This window comes from Miniopterus natalensis, chromosome 2 (assembly GCF_054644295.1).
Source record: "Miniopterus natalensis isolate mMinNat1 chromosome 2, mMinNat1.hap1, whole genome shotgun sequence".
Taxonomy (NCBI): domain Eukaryota; kingdom Metazoa; phylum Chordata; class Mammalia; order Chiroptera; family Miniopteridae; genus Miniopterus; species Miniopterus natalensis.
The window spans coordinates 34,850,275-34,873,757 of NC_142082.1; the positions used below are offsets into that span (position 1 = coordinate 34,850,275).

The 23,483-nt window shown below is 36.9% G+C and overlaps 1 protein-coding gene across 2 annotated transcripts in view; it reads right to left on the reverse strand.

The window, feature by feature from the left end:
- PCCA (propionyl-CoA carboxylase subunit alpha) overlaps positions 1-23,483 on the reverse strand; it is a 336,620-nt gene that overhangs the window by 92,364 nt on the left and 220,773 nt on the right. For both annotated transcript variants that reach the window (XM_087814252.1, XM_087814253.1), the window contains one exon: positions 16,388-16,486. In XM_087814252.1, coding sequence (XP_087670378.1) covers positions 16,388-16,486 — 99 coding nt within the window. The remainder of the gene's footprint in view (positions 1-16,387; positions 16,487-23,483) is intronic.

Here is a 23,483-nt window from a genome sequence, read left to right on the forward strand (position 1 = left end):
GAAAAAAGATTGGCAAAATTAAAACATCATCATTTTGTAAACCTGAACAAATTTAATGACCCAAGCCTGAGCATCCACAGAGTGATGACCACGCAGTACATGCCACACTACTTAGGACCCAGGCTTGCCAAAGATAATGGCATCCAAACCTCATTACACCTTGAAACCCAAATATCAACTTGCAGAAAACAGAGAAGAAAGGAACAGTTTCAACTACACCTTTGGAATGCACCGGCTAAATTCTGACGGTGGAAAACTCTACAGGACAATTGATCTAATTTCTTCAACAAATAAAATGCAAAGAATAAAAAAATTTCCATAGACGTTTCCCTCAATCTGCTATCCCATTTCTTCTCCTTTAAAGCAAGACTCCCTGAAAAGCTGTCCACCCACATGTCTCCACTTTGTCACTTTCTGCCCTCCTCTGAACCCATTCCCATCTGGCTTTTATCCCTGCGAATCTCCTGCCATCACGTGTGTCAACGTCACCTAACACTCCGCCTTCTCTCATCTATCAGTCAGTCCTGTCCTCACCTTACTCACTGACACAGTGCATGATACAGTTGATGATTCCTTCCCCAAACACTTCTTTCGCTGGCTTCAGGCACAACTCACACTCCTGGTTTTTCTCCTGCATCTTCGGCAGCTCTTTCTTAGCCTCCTGTGCTGGTTTGGCCTCTTCATTCGATTTCTAACTGCTGAAGGGCCCCAGGACCCAGTCCTCAGCTGTCTTCCCTTTTCCATCTACATTTTCCCTCTGAATCTCATCCAGATCCATGCCCTCCTGCCCTCATTCCCTAGATACTCACTTAAAAAAATAAATTTCACTGAAGTATATTAATTGATGTTCAAAACCCCCCTGCATTCCATTTAAAGTATAGAATTCAATGACTTTTTTTTTTTTAATGTATCTTTATTTATTTCCGAGAGAGGAAAGGAGAGGGAGAGAGAGGGAGAAACATCAATGATGAGAGAGTCATTGATTGGCTGCCTCCTGCACGCCCCCAACTGGGGATCAAGCCTACAACCCAGGCATGTGCCCTGACCGGGAATCGAACCCCGATCGCCTGGATCCCAGGTCGATGCTCAACCGCAGAGCTACACCCAGCCGGGCTCAATGACTTTTGACAGTTGTAAAAAACCACCACTGCAATCAAGATACAAAAACATATCCATCACCTCCAAAAGTTTCCTCCTGCCCTTTTGCAGTCCAACCTCAGTCCCTGCCTCCAAGAAACCAGTGATCTGCTATCTAATAAATGAGTTCATTCTTTCCCCAAATGGACACTTGTTTAAGAGAATTTCCCACTGAATCCTTTAGCACATCTGCCCATTATCATCTATAGCTGGATCTATTTCTAGACCTGCTCTGTTCTCCTAACCACACGTCTATCTCCCAGTACCACACTGTCTTCATAATGCCTTTTCACTGTTCATTATCTCCTTTGAGGCACAAAAGTTTTTAAGTTTGTTGTCATCCCATCTGTCTCTATTTCCTTTTGTTGCCTGACTTTGGCGTTATATCAAAAAATCATCCTCTAAGTTAAAGACTCGGTCGATTGTTAACCGGACATCAACACTTGGATATCTCATGCACATATTAAATCCACCAAGTCCATACTGAATTCCTGATTTGTCTCCCTAGAGCTCCCCTCCCCTAGCCTTCACATCTCAGTGAACATTATCACCATTCATTCTGTTGTTCACTCCGAATTCTTTAACATCCTTTACATCTGGTAGCTAATCCATCTGTCCATCTTTTCTGCCTTCCCTCCTAAGATATGCCAAGTTAGTTCTCTCCTTACCATCTCCACTACTGCCACCTTATTCTAAGTCAAACTCTTTCTGCAAAGAGCCATATAGTGAACATTTTAGGCTTTGTAAGCCCACAGGCAAAATTGAGGATATTATGTAGCTACTTAGATAACAAGAAAGAAAACAAATTTCACAATTTTTTGCAACATTTAGAATATAAAAACCAAGCACAATTTTTTGGTAATACTGTAATGTTACTCTATAATGGGATTTTACATATTTCACCTTTGAAAACGTCTTTTTCCACAGACAGTTACTGCCAAATACCAACATCAATCTGGGGCATGTGATTTTACTTGGGCACATTCAGCACTTGGAAGGCATTTACAGAATTTTGTTAGATTCTTCTCTTGATACTTGCCTTTAGCATAATATTATACGGCAGTTTAATCACTACCCGTTGAAGGTTAGGGGGAAGATTCTGAACGGTACAGTTAAATGGATTTTAAAATATGGAAATTTCCTTTGTTTTTGCATTGAGGTTTAAAAGATGCTAGAACTGTAGCTCGCTTCTTGTTTTAATCTCCTGGCAGCCCTGGAAGTGCAAAAAGGAGCTTGACATTTGTTGTGATTCGAATGTTAGTTGTTGTCAAAATGACTTTACTACACAGTACACATTTTGCACATAAGAGCTGTTCTGTCTTGCAATTTTAGGTTGAATTCGTTAAGAAATTATAAAGTCTGCAACAAGCTAATGTTCAAAAGCCATTCAATGTTCGATAATAGTGGTTGAGAGTGGTTCTTCATGTTCAGAAAAATTTCAATCTTGGTCCTGAGCACACAAAAAAATATCGTAAGTTTATTAAACTTTACCACTGCTAAGCCACTGAACTGCTGCGGTGTGACAGGGAAAATCTGGGCATTAAGCTTCTACTTCCAACAAAAATTCCAAAAGCAGCCATAGACAGATAAACACGAATGACTGTGGCTATGTTCTGGTAAAACTGTACTTATAGAAACTGAAATTTGAATCTCATATGCTTTTCATGTGTCATAAAACAGTATTTTTCTTCTTTTTTTTTCTCCAACCACTGAAAAAGATGATAACCACACAGCTTCTGAGCCATACAAAAACTGGCGAGGAGCTGGCCTTTTGGTCTACCCATGATCAGCGCCTCTCCCTGGATGGCTGCAATGGTCATATAAACAATTTCCTTGTCTCCACCACTGGTCCCCTGTAGGCCATCCTCCTCATAGCAATAATTTTAAATAACATCATTTCATTCTTCTAGTCACAACTTTTCAAAAGCTTCACAATAGGACCTGAAAAACAACACGGCTCTGTAGCCTACCAAGATCCCACATGATCTGGTGCCTAACTCTTTCCATTCTCTTAACTATACTCAAGACATTGGCCTTCCTTCTGGTCTCCAAACAAACCACGCTTTTTCCTGTCTCAGGACCTTTGCACTTGATGTTCCTTCTACTTGGGACTTTCTTCCCCTAGGTTTTTGCATAGCTGCCTCCTCCTTATAGGTCTCAGATCAATATGATCTATGCAGAAAGGACTTCCTAACCACCCCAGCTACAGCTATCTCCTCTGGTCACTTTCTAGGAATTACCCTGTTTCATAGTATTCATCTCAACCTTCTTAGTGCTCATATTACCTTTTTTATGTGTTTAAATGTTTGGTGTCTACATCCCCCTCTTGCAACATAAGTCTTGACCACTGCTGTATCTCCATAGTCAAAAACAGTGATTTTTAATGGGTGGGCTGTAAGAATTTTTTAAACATACAATACCCTACTATTCAGTCAGGGGCACTTACCTCTTGTCTCTTAGATAGTCAAATAAAAAAATGACAACAACCAATATAACAATAGCCATCAGTTGTGAATGAATCGAAATTACACCTATTTTTTTGTCAGATCAGCAAAAAATATAATATAGCCCTGGTGGTGTCGCTAAGTTGATTGAAATGTCATCCCACACACCAAAAGGTGGCAGGTTTGATTCTGTCAGGGCACACACATACCCAGATTGGGGGATCAATCTCCAGTAGGGGAGCTTGCAGGAGGCAACCAATCAGTGTTTCTCTCTCACATCGATGTTTCTCTCTCTCTCTCTCTCTCTCCCTCCCTTCTTCTCTTTCTAAAATCAGTGGGAAAACAGGAAAAAACTATAATTTTTTTTTTGGTGCACCGCAGAATTTTAGTAATTAGTTTATGTATGCCATGAGATAAAAAAGGTTGAAAATTGCTGGTCTGGAATACCACCTAAGTCATATTTGACATTACTTTCCATGTAAGAGACGCTAAAAATATAAATAGTTCCTTTTCCTTACACTACAGAGGTTAGACTGATACCCAGGCAAATAAAAGGAATTTTACAATACATAAAATGGTAATAGGTTTTAAAACTTATATTTTAACACTAAAAACACAATTAAAATTTATTAATGAATTTATAAACCATAGACATAAGTCCCAATAAGTTTCCCTTAACTTTACATTCAGATTAAAGCATGCTACAATTACAAACATAATGACTATCAGCTTCCCTCCACCACCACACTACTGGAATCTATACACATGCATAGAGAAAGAGGGAGGGAAGGAGAAAGAAAGGGAGGGGGAGGGGGAGGGGAGGGGGGGAGGGAGAGAGAGAGGTCCCAAAACCTAACATATCTCAGCAATGCGGATTGACGTAATGGAAAACAGGAAAATAAAATTTCGTTCAAAACTGGAATTTGCTGCTATACAGGAAACAGGAACAAACACTTATCCCGAAGTTTAGGATGAAGACAATTGAGTTTTAGAATCCACGAAGAACCAAGTACTCAACGCCTACGAGTCTGTGGTATGCCAAAATAAATATGAACCACCACTTGATAAGCTAACAGCAAAAAGTAAAATCAAATCAAAATTAAGACTTTTATTTTCATGAAATATATTTCATCCTTACTAAATATTTTCTCCAAATATCTTACCTCTTTTTCTATTCTAAGGGGCACTTCATAGCTAGATAAACATTCCCTTCTTTTCTCATTTTGATAGTCTGCTCCAACAGCTACAAAATATACTGCCTTTTTTCTTTAGAAAAAAAGAATAGTTATGAAGTGAGACTTGGTTAACAGACTAATTTTAACATTTGTGAAAATCAAATTCATATAAAATGAGCAAAGTTGCTCACTAAAAAAAAAAGCAAAAACATTCACACACACAAAAAAATCAAATGTTCTAAACATATCTTCCTAGGATAATAAACTCAGAGGCAATTCCACCTTTTTAAAAGTAATCTCACTGAACAGGAAGAGGAGGAAACCGTAATAGTTTTCTTTCCCCTCACTGATTTCCAACTTGATAGTATGTTTTAAAGGCCATTACTGTGGGATTTGTCTTATCGGTCCCCAGTGCAGCTGCTTGTATTATTTTCCATGTTTACTACAATCAAAGTTTATACTTGTCAAAATTCTCTTCTTCTGGCAGCTACTAAAATATCATTTTCTAGTTGATAGAGGAGAAAAAAGTATGTGTAGGGATGGGGAGGGATTCTGAAAGACATTTTCTTGTTACATTAAAATTTTAAAAGCAACACCGGATCATAAAACAAATGCCACTAGAGATGAGAAAACTGCTAGGACTACATTACAAAAGCAGGTAGACATGCATCAAAATTACCATTTTAAATGACAGCTGTAAATACATCCCAGCTGTTAAACTGTGATGAAATTTTCTGAAGCATAGTGAAGAGTTATTTCTGTTCTACTGGTGGCCTTGTTTCTAAGATGTTTAACTGTAATTGATGTTTTCAGGGACGTGGAAAGATGGTTAATAATTACTCTTTCATTTCCTACTTCTTTAGGAAAAAACACCAACCCCCTACTTACTCTAAGTTATATATTTATGTAGCCTATACATCCTAAATAGATGGTTTCATATTGCACTTGATAACTCTAAAGTAATCACCTGCATATAGTACAAAATAACAGCTAATTACTTCTAAAGGGATGGCAGTAGGGAGAAGTATCTAAAACACATGGAGAACATTTATTTTGGAACTAAAACATAAGACCCAAATCCACTTTTTCTTGTGCGGGCAAAGTATAAGCAAAAACATAAGCCACTTCATTTAATATTCTAATTAAAATATTTATTCTACCATCTACTCATACTTATTAGGATTAAAACTAATTCTCAGAGATTGTGGGAGTTATTTTAATCTAGAAAAAAGAAAATAGCTTATTTTTAATTTCTCTTTCTCAAGTGGTGTAAAATCAGTTCATTTTCTTCAAAAACAGAAAATCATGGTTAAATTTTTAAAAATTCATTCAAATTCTGTGTGGACAAGAATTTGTAAATGTACCACAGTTATACAATCTGCAAGCACAGTAACACCTCTCCTATCATATTCATGTTCTTACATAATATTCTATATTACATAGGCCCACTGAGCATTTTAAGTTATCATGTTATATAATCTATTTAACACTGCGATCAATTCACAAGTAATCCATTTAATCTGGTATTCTGTAGTAAATAACACGAGGTTCCTGTGACACGATTCCAAATTTGTCTGCTTTAACATAGAAAATTAGTTCCACTTAGTTGAATATCAATGACCTATTCAGGGTAGAATGCAGTTGTGCTGCAATCAGCTTTGCACTGTTATTTATAATAAATTTATCTTCTCTTGAAAATATTTAAAGAATATGAGAAATAAAAAGAAAACAGCCTTCAAAGGTACACCATGAATAGCTTCACAGCACACAAATGCAGAAATTGTTAGACCTTAGCAGGATCTCAAGATATTTTCAAAAGTATTTAGCTACTCTTCAGGCCTGCGGACGACCTGCTGTGAGCAGGTGGATGGAAGAAATCATGCCACACAAAGAAACAGGCCAATAGCAGTGAGTCGGCTCTGCTTGCAAATGTTCAAACAACATGACCACGCAAAAGGAAAATCCGGTGTGTAAAATGCTAACAAGAAGCAATATATTAAACCCAAGCAGACAAACTACACTGTAAGAAATGGAAAATTATTTGAGTTGTTGAAGGTAAAACTGAAGAACCTCTTTCAAGTGAAAAAGAAAAAAAATGACTTCGCAGGAATAGAGTATAGTCATAGTAATTTAAAAAAAAGTTCTATTCATTCAGCAAGTTCCACGCTGGAAAGGTGCTAGGGTGTATGAAGAGAACAGAGCAAGCTCAACACTCACAGAACATGCAAATCCTTCTTCTGTTTAAAAATAAATGTAATCTATTTCTAAATAAAAACCAAAACTGTAACACATGGGGGAGCACTAAAAAAAAAACAGAGAAATTTCTCATCTAGTTGACAACCTTTAAAATTTTTAAATTAGAAGCTTAACAAAAATTAGGACCATTTCTTAAAAAATGGAATGATTTCCTGCCTGTAGAATATAATTAAAGTGTTGTGGGGAAAATAATTGTTGTGTGAAGCTATTACTAATGCAACTGAGAAACTAAATTATCAATTTTATTTAATTTTAGTTCATTTAAATACAGAAGCAGTGTAATATCTTTTTCTGTTAAACACAACTTCATTTTTGGTAGGACTAGATTTCACCTTTAATTTTTTCCACTAACGTTATTGTCGTTGGACACATGTCAGGCCTGTGTCATTTCTGGTATCACATTAATCATTTTTTATATTGTTTCATATAGCAATGCTAACATTTTGTATTGGGTTAAATAAAATGCATTAGTAAAATTAATTTCACTTGTTCTTTCTTAATGTGGCTACTAAAAAACTTAAAATTGCATATATGGCTCATATTAGATTTCTAGAAATGTTATTTTATTCCACAATCTTTTAAATTGGCAATATAGAAATCAGAATATATTTTTCCACAAAAGAATGAGAAATTATTTTTATTTCTCAGCCTATCCCCCATTAAGCATCATTACTGACGGACTCTATATTTGCAATGAAATAGTAAAAAAAAAAAAAGCTGATATATAACCAACATAATAAAAGAAATGTGAAATTCTGTCATTTTATTTTCTTTGAATGGTATTTGAGGAAAAGTTGTTTTAATTATTAGATGAAGAACTAGATAAATAGCTATAAAAATTCTGAAGAGGACCTTAGGTATCTTCAAGAGGTTTCAATGTTTCTATCCCAAGTTCTTTATTATCAATTATTTTATTTCAAAATATATGACTTCCTCCTCTCCTCTTTTCATAGAGATGCATCACTAGCTGTATCCTTAAAAGCTATTAGCAATGATTAGAATTTTTGTCCCACAGTATGACTCTTATCTTGAAGTCATAAGGAAAGTAGACCCAGAGCAGCTAGTGGATCTACTGGAGTAAGAGGTTGTACAAAGTAGACCTCACTGAGCACCGAATGTTTAGAGAGCCTGGGTGGGAGGGAGCGTGAACAATATGTGCAAAAGCCTCTGAGCAAGAGAAATCAGCAACAGCCTGAGGGGGGCCTTTTTCTATACCTATCAATACCTATCACCTAAGAGGGGACTCTGTTATCCTTAACAGCTCGAGTACTACCCAGAGCAAATGAAGGCAAGTAGGAAAGACATTAACTCGACTGGAAAAAAATGTGCTTGATAAGCAAGATACTTCAGTGGGCAGGTCCTTGGGAGCCTCCTGTTTTTCTTTGCTCTCACAAACAACAGCGAGTCTGCATCTGCCGAGATCTAGCAGCCATACTATCTAGTAGAATATGGATTTTCCAAATGGTGAAAGATCAGGAATTAGAAAGAACTGGTAAAATGGCTAAGGAGGCTATCCTATGAGCATGGTTTAATTTGGTGAAGGCTTAGAAGAAATGAAATCTAAATCTTAAAATCAAGGTATAGATAAACAGATTTATTTGTGGAATTACAAAGTACAGGATGACTATCCATCACCTACAGTTATTGAGCCTCTGCATGTGCAAGAACTCAGCAAGGCAGTGAGATTCAAGGTCAAATCAAACCTGAAAGAGGGCATTTAAATCAATTTTAAAAAGTTAGTAACCTATAAAATTAATTATCCAAATGATGGTACATCCCCAAATACAATTTCTTTTTAAAGAAATTAACGGATAATATTAGCCTTATAAAGTTTAACAACAAAAGCCAGGAAAATAGATGATGGGATCTGATTGGATGAATAAGGGAGCGAATTCCTAAAGCAAAGGTATTTCCCATATATTCCATCATCTAATCAGATAAAGACACCAAATGCTACTGTTTATGTAGTCACAAGAATCCAGCAATAAAACTAAATATCCACTTATCCTTAAGCATGATGCTACACTAGGCTTCCTGGTAGAACATACTAAGAAACTGAAACCAGGAATTGCCCATCTTTCACCTGAAGAGACTTAGAAAGAAGTTAAAAAGTGAAACAAGCCAGTAAGAGAAAGACAATGAACAAACTGAACTAACAAACAAAACAGAAACAGACTCATAGATAGAAAACAGACTGAGGGGAGCAGGTTTGCAGGGCTGGGTGAAAAAGGTGAAGAGATTAAGAAATTAAAAAAAAAAAAAAACACACAAAAAAGGAAACCACCTCAGACACAGACAATAGTATGGTGATTACCAGAGGGAAAGGGGGTTGGGGGGAGACAGGCGAGGGGAAAGGGGGAATAAATGGTGATGGAGGGAGACTTGACTTGGAGTGGTGAGCACACACTACAACATACAGGTAATGTATCATAGAATTGTACACCTGAAGTCTACATAATTTTTATTAACCAATGTAACCCCAATAAAGCCACGTGAGAGGGATTTTGTATCTCCTGGGTTTTGAGGGACACACAGAGGAGATAAGCCATCCTTTTAATGACAGAACAAGAAAAGCAGACTTGGTGAGGCAGGGACCTATAACCTTCTGGTGGAGCACGCAGGAGATGCAGGCTGGGTCATGAGAGAGACCCTGCCCAACAGGAACGCCTGGGAGCATAAGCATCAGGAGGCGCAGCCAGCTGGAGAAGGCAGGGCAGGCACCGAGGGTTCTGCGGCTGAGGCCCTCCCCCAAACCTACATAAGTGTCCCAAAAGATAGCAGCCAGCTTTGGACACTTGTTAAGCCCCAAAAGAATGGAGAACAGAGTACTTCTCCCCGGTCAGCACAGTGCCCCATACTGCAACTCTGGGGATACCCCAGCTAGCAGGTAAGACATGGGAGAGGGTATAAAGAAAGAAGAAAGCAACTCTCGGATCCTCTAGAAGCTTTACCAGCTTCAACGTTACAATGAACTAGACTTTTAAACACACCCTCTCTCAAATAGACTATCGCTTGCTATGGCCTGGTAGCAACCGCACAGACTAAGAACTGAGCATGATTTTATGCAGGGGAGGAAAAAATGAGCTGGGGGGATGGCTTTGAAAGAACAATGACATGAAAGTGCTTCTATCTGTACTAAAAGAGTCCCAATTATGCAGTGAACTTGCTACACTATAAAACAGAGAAGAGAAAGGCAAATATTGGGAAGTACTCTGAATGCTTTTTCAATAACTAAATAGATCCTGTTCCAAAATGAGATACCACTCCACGGCTATTACAAAAACAACAACAAGCAGAAAATAACAAGTGTTGGTGAAAATGTGGAGAATGTGGAATCCTTGTGCATCACTGGTGGGAATGTAAAATGATGCAGCTGCTGTGGAAAATGGTATGGTGGTTCTTTAAAAAATTAAACCAGAATTACTACATGATCCAGCAAATCCACTTATGGGTATATATCCAGAAGAAACTAAAAACCAGGGACTCATATTTGTACATTCTTCATAACAGTATTATTCACAATAGCCAAAAAGTAGAAATGACCCAAATGTCCACTGACAGGTAAATGGGGGGAAAATGATGGTATATACGTGCAATGGAATATTATGCAGCCTTAAAAAGTAAGAAAGTTCTGACACATGCTAGAATATGGATAATCCGTAAAGACATTATGCTACGTGAAATAAGCCAGTCACAAAAGGACAAATACTATATGATTCCACTTATATGAGGTACTTAGAGTAGTCAGATTCAGAGAGACAGAAAGTAGAATGGTGATTGCCATGGGCTGGGGGGTGTGGGGGAATTGAAGTTTATTGTTTAACATTACTTTCTTCTGCAAATAAAGTTTCAATGGTATCTCCATTGGGTAATTGAAAAGCACAGATTATTTGACCTTTCATTCACAACTTGGCTCCTCCAATCTATCTTTCTATGCTTAACTCACATTACTTCCCTACCTGCATGCTTTCCACTCTACCTCTCATTTCATGACCATGCTTTCCCCTAAGGTGTATCTCAAATACCATCTGATACCCTTGTTCTGTAAAACACACACACAAACACAGAGACTTTTTAAGTAGCTAAGAATTCTCTAGAGATAAATAAAAATGAAAGAAAGTGATTGGCAGAGAGCTCATAAAAGCTAATGATAATTATCAGAGTTTCACATTAAGGGAAAAACCACCATTTTGCTTACATTTAATTGAGAAACAATAAGCCTTTTAAAGAATGTTGGGGCTGGAAAGGTGAAAAGGTGGCAAGCTAGTAAGGGAGAGAAAAATACGACTATAAGTAGTGCTGGCACAACTGGTTATCCATTTTAAAAAGTAAAACTGGATCTTATAGCATACTAAAAAATCAACCCCAGGGAGATTAAGGATTTAGATGTGAAAAAAGCACAATTTAAAAGACATAAGAAAATATAGGCAAGTATCTTTATGAGCTTTGGAGAAGAGGATTGTTTAATCCAATACAAACTACACAAACCATAAAGGAAAAGAGTGAAAATTCTGATATTAAATCTCTGATTTAAAACTTCACTTGGATAAGTTAAAAAGGTAAAATAAAAGCTACAAACTAGGAGAAGTTATTTATAACTTTATTACCTGTATCATATAACTAACAAAGGATCACAATCTACAAAACATAAAGAACTTTTATGAATCGAGAAAAAGATAGCCCGGCTGGTATGGCTCAGTAGTTGAGAGTCCACCCATGAATTAGGAGATCACGGTTCAATTCCTGGTCAGGGCACATGCCGAGGTTGTAGGCTCAATCCCCGGTAGAGGGGGTGCAAGAGACAGCTGATCAATAACTCTCTCTCATCATTGATATTTCTCTGTCTCTCCCTCTCCCTTTCTTTCTCTGAAATCAATAAAAACATGAAAGAAAGAAAGAAAGAAAGAAAGAAAGAAGAAAGAAAGAAAGAAAGAAAGAAAGAAAGAAAGAAAGAAAGAAAGAAAGAAAGAAAGAAAGAAAGAAAGAGAAAGAAAGAAAGAAGAAAGAAAGAAAGAAAGAAAGAAAGAAAGAAAGAAAGAAAGAAAGAAAGAAAGAAGAGAAAGAAAGAAGAAAGAAAGAAAGAAAGAAAGAAAGAAAGAAAGAAAGAAAGAAAGAAAGAAAGAAAGAAAGAAGTCTCCCTCTCCCTTTCTTTCTCTGAAATCAATAAAAACGAAAGAAAGAAAGAAAGAAAGAAAGAAAGAAAGAAAGAAAGAAAGAAAGAAAGAAAGAAAGAAAGAAAGAAAGAAAGAAAGAAAGAAAGAAAGAAAGAAAAAGACAATTCAATTTTTTAAAATGAGCGAAAGCCATGAACAGGCATTTTTCAGAAGAGAAAACATGACTGTCAATGTTTTAAAATGCTCGTTGTCATTACTAGTCAGGGAAATATATGTTAAAACCACAAAGAGATACCATTTAAATCCACCAGTCAGGAAATACTTAAGTAGTCTAGATACCAAGGTTCACTAGGAAGTGAAGTGTAATTGTTAAGGCCACAGATTTCTGGGTTCAAATTCTGGCTTTTCCATTTACCAGCAGAATGCCTTGTTAAGCAATATATCCCCTACAAGTCTCAGTTTCCCCAAGTACAAAATGATGGAAAACACTAGCCCATACATTATTGGATTGCTGTGAGGATTAAATGAAAACAAAGAAGTGCTTAGAAGAGTCAGTACCTGATATAGCAAGTATACAATAAGGTTAGCTTGTTATTCATATCATTATCGCCATCACTATTGGTAGGCATGTAAATTGGTATGGCCACGTAAGGAAAACCATTTGGTATTACCGTGTAGGGTTAAAAAGCAGAGCCCCTACAATCCAGCCATTCTGCTGGCACAGTCCTTCGAGAAACTCTTATTTCAAGAGGAAACATATAGAAGAATGTTCATATAAGCATTATTTGTGATAACAAAATAAGTAACATAAATGTCTACTTAGGGGAGAAACAATAAATAAATGTGATATATAAATATAATAACAAATAGCATGGAAATAAACTAAGTAAGCTACATGCATCGACATGGACCAAACTTACAAACAACACTGGAGGAAAAGGCAACTTACAGAAGCATAGCGAGAATAGTATAATTCACGTGAAGTTCAAAAGCACACATAGCTAAGTGATATGTTGTTTTATGTAAATGTCCCTAAAGAAAAGAAAGGCAGTAAAAACTTAAAAATCAGGGCAGTGGTTCCCTGTGGGGCAGGAGGAAGGTGGATTTAATCAAGGGGCTGCTCAAAGAAAGGTCAATAGCATTGGTATCGCTTCCTTTTTTAATCCAGGAGGCGAGGGAACAGGCTCATTGCATTACAGTCTTTAGCTTTTATAAGAGTAATACATATTACTTAGTGCATATAAAACATTTAATACAGAGTTTAAATGTATGTGCAGAAATCCAGGGAAAAAAGAACAGCAGTCATTACTGTAAAATCACTTGAAATGCCTGTGGTAGTACCTATCCTACTGTTCTCCGAATTTACCATCAAGGAGTACAAGAGAAACCAAACTCTCAGCAGCACTTTCATAGCTACCTGCTTGGAGGTACTGAGCTGAAGCTCTTGGGCAGCATGGCCAAGGAGGTCGGCACAGAGAAAAAAGGAGTTAGGAATGAACCCTGAAGATGTGCCCATGCTTCAGGGCAGGTGGCAGAGAAATTAACAAAGAACACTGTGAAGCCGCCAGTTCTTTCTCCTGTGGGTCTTTCAAATCTCTTTGTCACACAATACTCTTTATTCTCGCTGGTAGGCAAAATAATTTTCCAACTGTTTCTCTCACACCTCCTAAATTCTTTCTTTGCCTTCGGTCTCATTCTTCTTCAATCCACTCTCCACAATGCAACCAAAAAAAAAAAGGAGCTCTTTCTAAACTCCAATTCTCTCCACATCACTCTCTAGTTTAAATGTTTCCATAGGTCCCCCTGGCTTAAGGATAAACCAGAGTCGACACTATGTAATTAACAAGGCTTCAAATGACTCGGCTCCTACTTACCTCACTTTTGCTCATCAGTCCCCAGCTTATTCTCTGATTGCAAAGGTTTAAAGCAGTGGTTCTCAAACTGTGTACCTTAACCAACAGGATCAGCATTCCCTAGGAACTTATTAGACATGCACACCTAGGCCAGACCTACTAAATCGGAATAACTCTCTAAGTTAGTCTAACAGTCTGAGTTTTAACAAGTCTTCTAGTTGGTTCTGCAGCATGCTAAAGTCAGCATCATTGGTTTAAAGCATGAATGAGGGTAAATCACTATTTGAGGAACTCTATGGGAAGACTGAAAAGTACTACATAGCATAGTGGTTGCAGGCATACAATCTGGGGTCACACTGCCAGGGTTCAAATTTCTGCTCAGCTCCCCCCTGCTTTGTAATCACAGGGCAATTACTTAGCTCTCCTCAGCATAGTGTACTGTTTAACAGCACAGATCCTCAGCAAGACTGCTTGGACTTAAATCCTGGCTCTACCCTCCATTGCCTGTGGGACCTTGAACAAGTCACTTTACTTTCTCTGAGCCTCTGGTGCCTCACTTAATAAAAAAGCATAAGTAATAGTGCCTACCTTCACTTAATTTTGTGAAGGTGGAAAGCGTTAATATAGTACTGTGCTTAGAACTGTACCTGATGCACAGTAGGCACTCTGTGTTACTCTTCTCATGATAACTGTCAGTAATTTTATAGGGACCACGTTATTTTTGGGAGATAAAAAGAGTCAACATTGAGTTCTAATGCCCACAAAAAGTAAATAATATTCATCTGTTCTGATACGAAGAACTTTTTTTACCCTTTTTTTTTAGGTAAAAGACTTTCTTTTTTTTCAGTATAGTATTCACCTTCCTCAGTTTATTTACTTCCAATGAGAGAGCACTTACCTGGAAGCAATGACCTCTCCGAAGAGTCAAGGGGTCTGCTGTGAGGCGTCATTTATTTCACATTAACATTTTTTTAAGCAAAAATCTTACAAGAATAAAAAAATTTACTGAACCTTGTCTCTATGGTCCAAAAAAATACTTCTGGGGATTATTCTAAATACATATCCAGTGTTAATTTAGCTGGAAACTCTACCTGTAAAAATGCTACTAAGACACCTATCTGCATAATCATTTAGAAGGATGCTGAAAATGTCATGATACAGAGAACTTTGTGCATCTCTCTACTCACTACGGAGAGGTTAAACCTTGTCCCCCTCGCCAAATCACATGGATGCCTGAGCCACAGCACCTTCAGTGCAGAGTATATTCTATGGGACATAAATAAGTGTAACAAAACCATGCATTCAAAAGTCATACTAACTGGATCTAGTGATGTGAAATTATGCAGTGACATTTTTTCAAGGTCTCAAAGCGTTTAACCTCATACTTAGAATACGAAAGAAAATATGAGAGAAAAAAATATAGTGGGACAAATCACAAAACCAAAGTTAAAATACAGGGCTCATTACTGAGGGTTTATGGTTTCTTAGAACCATACATGTTGAACCTGGCTTAGAAATTGGTCATCAAATATTTAGCACAGGTTCTAGAATCCTCCACTGCACAGTCTCTAATAGAGACAGAGGGATATATGAGCCTGGTACAGAGCAGTCTGTATCTGTGATTCTCTTGATTTCTTTAGGTTTTAAAATCAGTTTCCTGTGTAAAATCAAGTTAAGAATATGTAAAAACATTTTCATAAAAAAAGAATACGAATTTAATGCTATGGAGGGTTTATGATTTTTATCTGCATGTGACAGCCACACATTCTGCATGTTTTATTTTTTCTTGAACCCTAAACCTCAACTATGAGCTGAGCTGAAGGAATTTTGGCAGACTCTCTTTTCACAGCTTCCTACTTTAAAATGGAGGTCACTGATTACAAAGAACATTTAATCAACCCTAGATTTCAAGGCTTCGCCTCAATGCAGGAAATTTTATATTAGGGGGAAGAGAAAGGTTAACAAATTAAGATTACTCAATTTTTAAAAGGCATCAACATGCTATGGCAAGTCAACCTGAATAGCTCACGTTTCTGATAATCTAATAATACACAATTTCAATTACACAGAAAAGGAAGGTAATAAAGTCAGTCATATTTTACAACTGAAAATCCACAATGGCAAAGAAAACTACTAATCTAGTATTTTTAGAAAACCATGCAGAATGCTTTATCTATAACAAAGTATAATATACTAACCTTCCTGGGTTGCCTCAAAAACGCAAGCATTAATTTCTCTAAGACGTAACTCAAAATTCTCTAAAACAAGAAAAACTGTTTCCAACTATAGAATGTATGCAATAGATAAAATGCAGCTTTCCCCTAGCATATCTGTAAGTATTAACCATGCAGATATTGATAAGGATTTTTGACTTAAAGAGTACTCTAAAAAATCAACAGAACATTTACCTGTATCGTCCTCTGAGTGCCATCAACACTGACAGACAATAAGGGTGAAGCCAGGTTCCATGTGCTGGTCACATTTAGTTTCGACCCATCAACTTCCACCTGTTGTGACACCAAATAAGACTGTTACCATGAAGCAAGACAGAAAACTGTTCTCAAGTTCATTGCTGCATACAAAGCAGCAGCCATTTTAAACAGATGGCTCCCAAACAACCTGTCATGTTTACTGCTCCCGCCATGAAAGACAGGGTCCAACAAGAGTCTTCTCAGCCATCTCTGGGGAGAGGTGAAGGACCTGGGCACAGCTGCCTTTCGGTACTGAGGTTTCAAGTAATTTCCAGTAAGTAACAAACAGCCTTCTAACTCTAAACCTATCTGGACATGCTACATTTACTGCAATTAGACAAGTAATGCATATAAATTCCAGTGACATTTTGCAACCCACACAACAGGGCCTGCATATAAAATCCTCTCTAAGGACCACGAAAGAACTTTTCTATGTTAATTTTAATGAAGGACTATGCATTGTTATCTTAATTAAACAGCTTTAATTAGGCAAAATTCTTTGGTGTTCAACATTAAAAGTCCATTTTGAACTTTGCAAAGTTCTGTCATATTTTTGTTAATCAGAAATTACTAATTTCATCAAGTCATCAGTCATGAAGATACCAAAAAAACCCATGATCTTTTAAAACAGATAATCTTAAGACAAAAAAATTAACTTCCAAAGAAAGAGCAGAAAAGTAACTCAAAGAAAAATAAATCAAAGCTAATTTAAAATAAAAGTACTATTAGTTATTTCTTCCTTTTCACTCACTCATTCCCTAACTCTTTAATGAGTTAAAAGTGAGAGTTGTAAAAATAATAACATTATTTTAAGTCTACAGTAAACCCAACTAAGAGATATTTAAGTTTGTTGAAGTTTCAAAATAAACCTGTAGCAGAGCCAAGATATATAATCCCTAACAGTTCCCTCACTATCACTTAATTCTCTTGAAAGACACTCACTTATTAAAATAAAGAAACACAGACTTATACTGTTTAGAAGAAGATGTGTATTACTGGGTAACCCAATATGGTATATCCATACAATGGAAAAGTAATTAGGAACAGTCACCTCAAAGGCATTATACTAAGTGAAAGAAAGCTGACACAAAAGAGTATGTGCTATATAATTCCCTTTATGTGACATTATATGACAGAATCAGATCACTGGCTCCTAGGAGCTAAGGGTAAGAGGATAACTTTGACTAAGAAGGGGTTTGAGGGGACATTTTGGGGTTATGGAAATGTTCTAAATCTTCATTTTGGTGGTGATCACACAACGATATATATATTTGTCAAAACTCAATCAAACCATCAATTAAAAAGAGTAAATTTTATATAAATTATACTTCAAATATGACTGAAGAAATGGAAACATAAGGAGGAAAAATCTACCTCTGAAAATTGAAAACAGTATTTTGAATTGCATTTGACATATCTTCCCTTCCTGAAAAACTGACTTCTCTCCCTGCATCCTCTGCTATTGGGTGAGTAGATATAAATGTTAACTTGGCAAGTAGGACACAAGGAAAGTTCCTTCCAAACAGAAATGTGAAAATTAAAAAAGGTCCTTTCAGGTCCCCAAGTATTACACGAAGGAAAGATAGCAGGAAAAATGAAAATATCAGAGATCAAAGTCCTCCGTATTTCTTCTTCTGCTTGGACCTTGGGAACAGATAGGGCAGTGTAGAGAGGTGGGTGAAAATATTCTCACATATGTCAAGTATCCTAAAAATATCTAGGCTGAAGGGCTACTTCTGGAACACAATCTAGGAAAGGCCATAGGCTTCTAGTAAAGCCCAGTACTAGGATTCATGGAATCCCTAACATAGGGTCTGGTGTCATATCAACAGCACACCATTGATGGAGGGAGAGGCTAGACAGATGACCCAAGCATATCATGGTAGGAATCCAGAATTTTCTCCCTGTCCTAGCAGGATGACTAGAGAAGGTCTAAGGACCGTCCATGTATTACAGGGGATTCCATGACTGTAGGCAAACATTAGCCAAAACTGTGGGTGGCACAAGTGTCTTCAATGACAAACAGGACGAATCACTGCTCAACAATCACCAGTCTAGGTTCTCCTTGCAAGGACATTGTGGGTCTGAGTTCTCCCCTTTACCTCTAGAGTTATGAGGTGACTCTGACCACCTCCCCAAAGGCCCTTTTACATGCGCCCAGAGGCCACACCTTAATGGAAGCTGGAGGAAGGGGAAGAGGCCTGAAACACTGTGGCACCTGAAAGAGACTGTTTAAACCAAGAGCCTAAGATCCTGTTTATTGCCAAGTTTCCCCCTCACCTCCTACTATAGGTAGAGGGCTTGTGAGAAGCTGATGGGTGATAGACAATAAAGAAACATTTCTTTGCACACCTGGTAAGTAATGAGTATAATTTTGCAGCTTCATTATATAACTGGAGAAAGGAAGCTATCACCGCTCCAAATCATAAACTATAAAACATATCTTCAAATTTTAATGAGGAAAGAGAACATGCTGAAAGCCATCACAGACTTCTCAGGCCTCAAGCAGTAAACAAATTTCTCAAAAAGACCCATAATTTTGAACAGAAGATGCAATGATTCTATTGATGCTCTTTCAATGTGTGAAATCTAGATGTAAGTATAAGCCATAGGAAAGGTAGGAAATGTTTCTCTGATATAGAAAGGTAGGAGCAGAATGAACTGAAGAATTCTCATTACTATGCTTCATATATTGTTCACACCTAATTCTTTACCCAAGGGTGACTGAAGCAGTAGATGTAAAGTAGCATTTCCTTATTATGACACTGAGAACATGCCATAAAGAACCACCCTATCTTTTCAATCCCAAAAGCAAATGGCAAATGAGATCTAGGTCAAAGAAAATAACAGATTTGGTGAGAGGGTATTCAGGTAACAAGCTTAGCAAGGAAAAGCTGCAGGCTGCCCATGCTTATACCCAACCACCTACCCTACTGCAACATAAATAATCAGAAAATAACCAATACTAGATCTTTACACACAAATTGTAAAAAATATTTTTTAAAGAGACAATGGCAAATTAAGAGCATATAACACAAGAATTACTCAAAGAAACACAGGAAGAGTTCAGATAAATAATTCTACAAAGTCTCATAGACAACCATAGGAAACGTGACCCCTCTTTTTTTTTTAAAAAAAAAAATGAGCTCAAAGAAGAAAAACAAAGGTTCAAAGAAGAGATTATACAACAACAGAAGGAAATGAAAATCAAGCTGGTAGAACTCAGAAGAAAAAAAAACACGAAGAGAAAAATAACATTATAAGATAAAAGCCATGTTAAGAAGCAACCAAAAATAGAATGTGTGACTAAAAGGACAAGGGCATGGAGACATCATATAAAACAAAACAGAAAATACCAATAATATAAAAGAAGTTTATAGAGAAGACAACAGATCTGAAGAAGGGAGAAATAGGATCTAAAGAAAATAACAAAAGTCTTCTTCAAAAAGTCTTAAAAAAAAAAAGAATAAAAGTAAATTCAAAGATATGATAGGGTAAAACTTTTCAAAATAAATAAAAGCTTTAAATTTGTAGAATGAAGATGTTTATAGAACTTTAAGAATAAAAAAAAACACTATGTGGGTATTTAGGCAAAGATAAGACTTCACGCACAAGCAAGAAACAAACCTCAGGTCAGCCTAATTTCTCAACGACAGTAAAGATCACAGAAGACCACAAAGCCATGTAGTCCAAATACTAAAAGTAAAGAATGTTGGCCTCAATTTTATACCCAGCCAAGGTGTCCTTAGATTATGTATCATATAAATGTATCTTGTAGCATGTAAGAACTTAATGCCCCTTCTTTAAAAATGAGGCATCTCTATACATACCAACATGAAACCATTCCAAAGAACAGTGTTTACAGTATGCTATCATTTAAGGGGGGGAGGGGGAACAAAAACAAAAAAACCCTGTACGTGTGATTTTAAAGTCATCAACTATCTCTGGATTAACATGTAAGAGGAGCAGAGGGGCTGAGGGATAGGAATGGAAAGGAGACTTGCTTTTCACCACAAATCCATTTACACTTTTTAAGTTTTGTCCTGTATACATACAAGGTGGGGTAAAAGTAGGTTTACAGTTGTGAGCACACAGTTTGTTCTTGTATTACTGTTTATTAATTATTGTATTATTTTCCACACAAACTGTAAACCTACTTCTGCCTCACCCTGTATATTATATATTTAAAAATTTTAAAGTGAGGATAAGGATAAGTGATTATTTCCTCTATCATTATAGCATGCAGTCAATATCTATTTTAGACTTTCTGTAATAGGCACACAATAAACAGTTGCTGTTCTTTCAAAATTTTGTTTTGGTTAACAAAGCAATACTCATTTCAATTTGTCTGGTCACAGATTTATTGATTTCACCTATGGCATCCATTTTTACAATGTATTTCAGGTCATCTTTCTTTCTCAACTCTCTTTCTCATCTGAAAATGGGGACCTGAACCAGCAATGCTGAATGAAGATCTCTTCTAGGTCTAAAATTCTATGATTTTATGTTTACAAAGCCCTTTTATTTAAGTTATATTTAGGTAGTTAATTTTTGATATGTCATATTCCAGTATTAGAAACAGATATTTTGTTTTGCTTAAATATCTGTTCGGGGTTGGAAGTTTTCAAGATCTTTCTTTCAACAATAAAAGTTAACAAAGTAAGTAAAATTCGGTAAGGGGATAAAAAGAAAAACAGACCAAGAGTGAAGTGACAAAGGACAAATTACTCTGGGGCACAAATAAAATTTCACACCTTTCAAAGCAGACAATATTGTAGACATATTCTAGCACTATGAAAACACTAGAACATTTTAATTATTTTAAAGCTCAGTCTTTTAAAAACAATCAAAAGACACAACATCTCTGTTTAGAAACATTAACCTAAACATAAAGATTTTATGTCTTTAATTTAAACAGACCTAGGATTCAAAGTGCACCAAATTATTATCTACTACTGGCCCACACTGTTGCGAGATGACCTCCTCTTTTCTTTACTGAAGTTGAAGCCATAAGTCCTCTTATTTTCTTGTATCATCAACCATCCCCTTCCCTTTACTTCTCTCTCCCACTGACTACTTCCCCTCTGTTTTTGAGCACATACATACAGGAGCCTCGTATTTTCACTGCACGTGCACTTGAACCACTATGTTCTGAAACTACCCAACTATTTCTCTCCTATTCTCTGACAGGGTCTAGAACAAATGCGCTGTACCTATGTTCTTACCACATACCTTTCCCCTTCTATAACCTTCTACAATCTGGCTGCTAAAATTATATTCTGAAAGGTCACTAATCTACTGCAGGAATTTTTATATTCTCTTCTTAACCCACATTATACTTGACTTCTCAGCAGGAAGAAAAGCTTCCCTGAGGCAGTGAGCTTTAAGCAAAAATGTAAAGAGTATGAATCAATGTGGTAGTGGCAGATGGGTGAGTGGGACTATCCAGAGAGAATATAATGGGGGGGGGACAACTATCTGAGGCAAGAAGGAGTTTACCTTATTTGAAACTAGTGTGCAGAACACAAAAAACGAAGAAGAGCATGGCATCCAGCAAGAATAAAGAACAATGAGAAATACTAAAGGATTCCAACTGGAGAGTGACAAAAACAGCTTCTATTTTTAAATGATAATTGTAGCTCCAGTTTAGAAAATGAATTAGATAAAACAAAAATAAAAAATCATGGTGACCAGGTCTATACTACTGGTAGTGAAGAGAAGCGGGATATTCAGGAGTAACATAAACCAAGGGAGCAAAGTGGGAAGTGTGAATACAGCAGTAAAGATATGAAATAGTCACCGAGGAAAAGAGAGAAGAGTGAGCTTATTAGAAAAACACTGAAGCTGCTACACAATGTTGGATGTTCAGCTGCAGTGGGACATCATGCCCATGTAATGATATAAATCCACCCCCGGTATGTGATTTTCTCCAGCAATGCTCAGCTACTTTGTGTGATGTAGCTGTAAAGAGAGGGAGAGGATGAGTTCATCTGAGTTTGGGTTTGATGGAAGAATCCAAGGGTTGAGAAAAGTAAGACTATTTGTAAGTAAATGACTATAATGACAGGCCAGGGAACCCAAGCCCGATAAAGGATGAAAAACAGGGGTCTTTGGATGGAGAGAAAATATAAGGACTTGTATATGGAGGCAGAGACAGACCATAAACTGGTTGCTAGCCTTCAGGCGCAAGGGAGGGAACCTGAAGGCTGCCAAGAGGAAGGGGAGGTAAGGATATAGACCAAGGGTGTGAACTTCCAAGAACCAGTGTTTTACAAGAGGAAGGGGAACAGTGGTCTAGAATGACACTAGGAGAAACACAACCCCTTCCCACCTCCCTTCTCTGTTAATGGCAAAGCAAGAAGGGTGCAGAGGGCACAGTGGAAAGGGTTGAGAGGAATGGAAAGATTGTATCAAAGAGCAAAGGAAATTGATTTAGGAGTCATGGATGACTGGAAAGGCTTTCAAAAAGCCCAACTTCTCTCCGTCTTCACCACTACCACCTTAGCCCAAACCTGCCATCGTCTCACCTGGACTAACAGTAGGCTTCCCACATATATTCTTCCGTATCTCCAATGGGTTTGCCTCACTACAGGCAGCGTAAACTCTTATAACCACAATACTGATCATTTACAAAATCAGAGAAAAAGGGAAATAAAGAAAATATAATAATGACCAATGGAGGTCTTGCCTGCTTTTGAAAAGTGTAAACTCCAAAAAACTGTGTAATACCGCAACCTTTAGTACCAGGACATCATGTGTCTCACTATCCTGTAACTATTTAAAGATTATATTCTGTGTAAAATATTGATATTATAAGTTTGAATTAATGAGAACAAAGCAATATTGGGTAGAAGTCATGAAATTCATCTCAACAAGCCCCATTTTCTGACAACTTTCCCCAGCTTAATCAAAGAGATCAGTTTAACTGAAAATTATTCATAATAATATTACTTATGATATTTAAAACAATACTTTAAAGACATGACTTCTTTCCCATTTTAAAAAAGCATTTTCTCACATGTAATAATCTACT